Genomic DNA, 4,099 nt, shown 5'->3' with positions numbered 1-4,099 from the left:
CAGTACAGTACAAAAATACGGGTATAGAATAAAAACGTCAATAACAACAATAACATCAAAACGTCAATAATAACAAATAGTTCTTTGAGTATGATTTGTCCTAATAAATACATAAATAAACAAAAAAGGACCAAGCTTGAAAACATCTGGGCCTGTTGCACAAAAGTAGAATTAAGACATCCGGGAATAAATGACTCGCTGAGCTCAATGAAGCCAAAACATGTGCGTCCAGGCTTAATTGGTTGCACAAAGACCAAGCCAGGATGAGCAGACACGGATTCATTAAGCCAGGTGAAACCAATCCTGGATAGAGGTGCGCGCTCACGGCTCACTCAAATAGACCCCGCCACAGATCACAGATTAACTGATTTACCATGGCAACTAGAGCCGCGTACTTTTCCCCGTCGGAAGCACAAATCCTCATGGAGGCATACGAGGAGGTAAAAGATATAATTAAGAGAAAGGCAACACGCCACAGTGTAAAGCAAAGAAGAAAAAGCGTGGCAAAGTATTGCAGACGCGCCTGAATGCGTAAGTAGTGCACAATTACACACTCACCGCTCCGCTGAAACATCACAATTACAATTCAAATATTTAATTCACATCTCAAAAATGCAGTTGTACTGTAATTATGAAACGGTTAATTTTTAATTGAAATGCACTGCAGATATGAGTGAAATTGTGTAAAGTAACTCCATCACACTGTATAAAGCTATGATACATTTTTTGATATTTTTACTGAAAACAAGCAAAAATACAGTAATTTTTTGCAGTGTGACTCCATTAAATGTGTGTGTGTGTGTGTGTGTGTGTGTGTGTGTGGTGTGTGTGTGGTGTGTGTGTGTGTGTGTGTGTGTGTAGATTAAACATGAACGGGCCAAAACGGACATGGCAGCAGGTCAAAATCAAATACAAGAACATTCTGCAGAATGGTATGGTCCCTGACTAATATTTAACAAAGCACAAGCATATATTGTACCCAGAAGGTGCCTGCTCACACATTGTCTGTACTGTTTTAGCAGTGAAAAAAGATACCCACAGACAAGGCACGGGTGGTGGGTCACCAAAGGCTGACCTTACCCAGCAGAGGGACATGGCCTTGGAGCTAAATAAAGGCAGGCCCGTCTTAGAGGGATCCCTGGGGGGAAAGAGACGAGCATAGGTTCCTCCCAAGATGCCACCCGCTTCATTCAAGGTATGTCCTTCCATCTCTACATGGGATACAACCACATTCATATTGAATCAATTTGGACTGTCTGACTTTGGTTTACCTATTGCCTTGCAGTGCTGGCAGCACTGTGTTCCTGTAGAGCCACCAGCACAAGCACCAGACGATGCTGATCCAGTGAGTACTCCATCAAAGGCATACTGTAGGCCTGGCATGTCTTGTCTACTAGCTTCAATATGAATCCGATTAAATGTGATAGGGTGAAGGCCCCAGTGCAGCAGCAACAGCACATGATGGAGACGATGATGAGGAGGAGACCATCTCTCTGGATTCCAGAAGGCATGAGGTATCATGTTAAGACTGTGAAAGTATATTTACTCTACAATGGTGAGGAGTCTCATCAAAATCAAAAATCTAATTTCTTTTACAGGACCCAGATGCTATACAGTGGGAAAACCAGCCTGGCAACATAGTGCGTATTAATAAAAGGACACCACATCCTGCCAATTCCAGCTGCGCTATTGTATTGTGTTCACAGAGCTCACAAGCTATCAGAAAGTTGTATGGCAACCACTCCGGCGCCAAATAGAACTGGCAGACATAGACATTCAGTACAAGAAGAAAAAGATGGAAAATCTTGCACTGGAGTCCGAAATAAAAAAGAGGACAATTAGGAAACTGGACCTTGAAATAAAAAAACTTGAGAGGGAGGTGGATATGCCTTCAATGTACACTGTATGCTACTGTAACACAAATGTATTAATCATTATTTTTTCTTCCTCCCCAGCTCCAAGAAGATGACACAGCTCAAAATAAAAATTAGGTATATTCTCGTAAAGTCAAGTGAGCCATGACATATGAGCTCTTATTGTGAGCAACAGGACGGTGGCATCTTTCTAAGGTTTTTTTTATTTTCCCAGCAATCAGTACAACCAAGTCATCGTTATAAGGCATCGCCCTCTTTTGCCCACCCCCCCAGCACCAGGTGTGGCCACTAGCCTATATGAAGGCCCAAAATTGTGTGTTCCTTTTCTGCTCTGACAATGGCATGCCCATTCGTGCGAGATGTGGTGGATGAAGAAGCACTTGTGCTGAGGAGAGCCTTCAGGCGAGAAAGGGTCTTCAGGGACCGGTTGGACCCACTGGCCTTCCCTGATGACCATCTATATGAAAGATACAGGTTTTCTGCAGATGGCATCAGGTATCTATGCAGACTACTGGGTCCAGGATTAAGCACCGCACTGCACGGAGCCATGCACTGAGTGTGGCGCAAATGGTTTGTGTGCCTTGCGCTTTTTTGCTAGTGGAGCCTTCCTGTACTCAGTGGGGGTGCAGAACAGCTGAACAAGGCCACAATTTGCCGCACAATAAGGAGTGTGTGTCTGGCTATCAAGCATTAGCAGATGTCTTCATCTCCTTCCCTGGCCACAGAAGACTCTGTGACATCAAAGAGGAGTTCTATAGGATTGCAGGTAAGAGGATCTACAAATTACAGGACAACTGTTAACACATAGTAGGAGTGTTCATTTAACCAGTTGATAATGCTGTTGTAGTGTTCATTTCGGTCCTTTGCACATCTATAAATGAAAGACCTCTAATCAGTCAAGAACAATCATCATTGTCAGAGCAATATATCTGTTTATTAATGTTATTTTGATAAAATCACAAGGTATTCGCTTATTGATCTTTAAAGTTAGCTCTGACAAGTTCGTTCAGCTTATCATAATTGGGAAAGGGGATACCTAGTCATTTGCACAACTGAATGGATTCAKCTGAAATTTGTCTTCCACATTTAACCCAAACCCTCTAAATCAGAGAGGTGCGGGGTACTGCCTGTAACTGACGTCCACGTCACCAGTTGTTGGGGGTTAACTGCCTTGCTCATGGGGCAGATCGGCAGATGTTTCAACCTTGCTGGCTCAGGGATTTGAACCAGTGACCTTTCTGTTACTGGCCCAACACTCTTAACCGCTAGGCTACCTGCTGCCCCCAGCATGATGCTTCACACAGCTAATAATTTCTCTGCAGACAGGCTCTTTAACGCTTTGTTAGTGTTACATAGCAGCGTTTAAAAACAAATGGGTGTCACTTACACAATTAATATATACAGTAATTAACTGTTTTCAGCCTCTTTTAGAACTCCCACCCAGACCTGTCATAAAATGTTTGTATGGAACAAAAACAGCAACAAAGACTCTCCTCCCTCCACCAGTCAAATGAAACCAATGCAAAGCAACTGGCCCTCTAACTGCCCTGAGGTCAGAAATGTTGACTTTACATCAGTAATTATACCTCTTGATGACCGACGATSACCCTCCTGATGATAGATGTCTCTAACAGAACCTCTCATTTCTCAGATTATCATGTGTTGCACAATGGAAATGTCACGTCTTTCCWACAGTCAACAGAACCATTAGTGGATAGTACATCATGCAGACTTCCATTGCAAGCTAGGGGCCAGTATTAGGGCCTACAGTAAAGGAATAAATGGTAGATTATGGGTTATAGAAATGTTTGGAATTACTCGTACCTATCTACTGTCAGGGAAATCAGGGGTATAGTTAGCATTGACAGTGGAGTCAGATGAATCAACCACTAAGACACTGATTTAAACATTCTAGATTGATAGGATCATTGAGAGATGGATGTGGTAACCAAAACAATCCCTCCTCAACAAATCAACAGTAGGCTACTGTACTTCATTTTCCTCACAAAATACTTTTTTATTTTCTCATTTTTATCAAATTCCCAAAACATACATACATTCATTCATATTTGCAAAGTAATYTGACAGAGGAAATCATCACATACAATGAAAAATGTGCATAAAGAATCTATACCGATGTGCTCAGTCAGTTCAGTTCAAACCGAGCCAGGTGCATCTCTCATGTTTATACTCAACATGACAGCAGAACCATTGTCCGTCTATCT

General features: G+C 42.2%; 1 protein-coding gene and 1 long non-coding RNA gene across 3 annotated transcripts in view; one reads left to right on the top strand and one right to left on the bottom strand.

Moving 5' to 3' along the window:
* The first annotated feature begins 1,291 nt into the window (after nt 1-1,291).
* On the top strand, nt 1,292-2,341 carry LOC139023737 (uncharacterized). Of its 2 annotated transcripts, XR_011474883.1 has the most exons (6): nt 1,292-1,345; nt 1,428-1,514; nt 1,599-1,640; nt 1,707-1,879; nt 1,956-1,991; nt 2,089-2,341. It is a non-coding gene; the product is annotated as an uncharacterized lncRNA (long non-coding RNA). The 2 variants fall into 2 exon arrangements; XR_011474882.1 differs by having other exon boundaries at nt 1,314-1,514.
* A 1,347-nt stretch (nt 2,342-3,688) lies between these two features.
* Nucleotides 3,689-4,099, bottom strand: part of LOC111958616 (hyaluronan synthase 1) — a 3,900-nt gene continuing 3,489 nt past the window's right edge. Inside the window, exon 5 of the mRNA XM_070437302.1 lies at nt 3,689-3,705. Coding sequence (XP_070293403.1) covers nt 3,689-3,705 — 17 coding nt within the window. The remainder of the gene's footprint in view (nt 3,706-4,099) is intronic.

Source organism: Salvelinus sp. IW2-2015, linkage group LG35, assembly GCF_002910315.2.
Source record: "Salvelinus sp. IW2-2015 linkage group LG35, ASM291031v2, whole genome shotgun sequence".
Classification (NCBI taxonomy): Eukaryota; Metazoa; Chordata; class Actinopteri; order Salmoniformes; family Salmonidae; genus Salvelinus; species Salvelinus sp. IW2-2015.
This window is presented reverse-complemented; position numbering and strand designations above follow the sequence as displayed.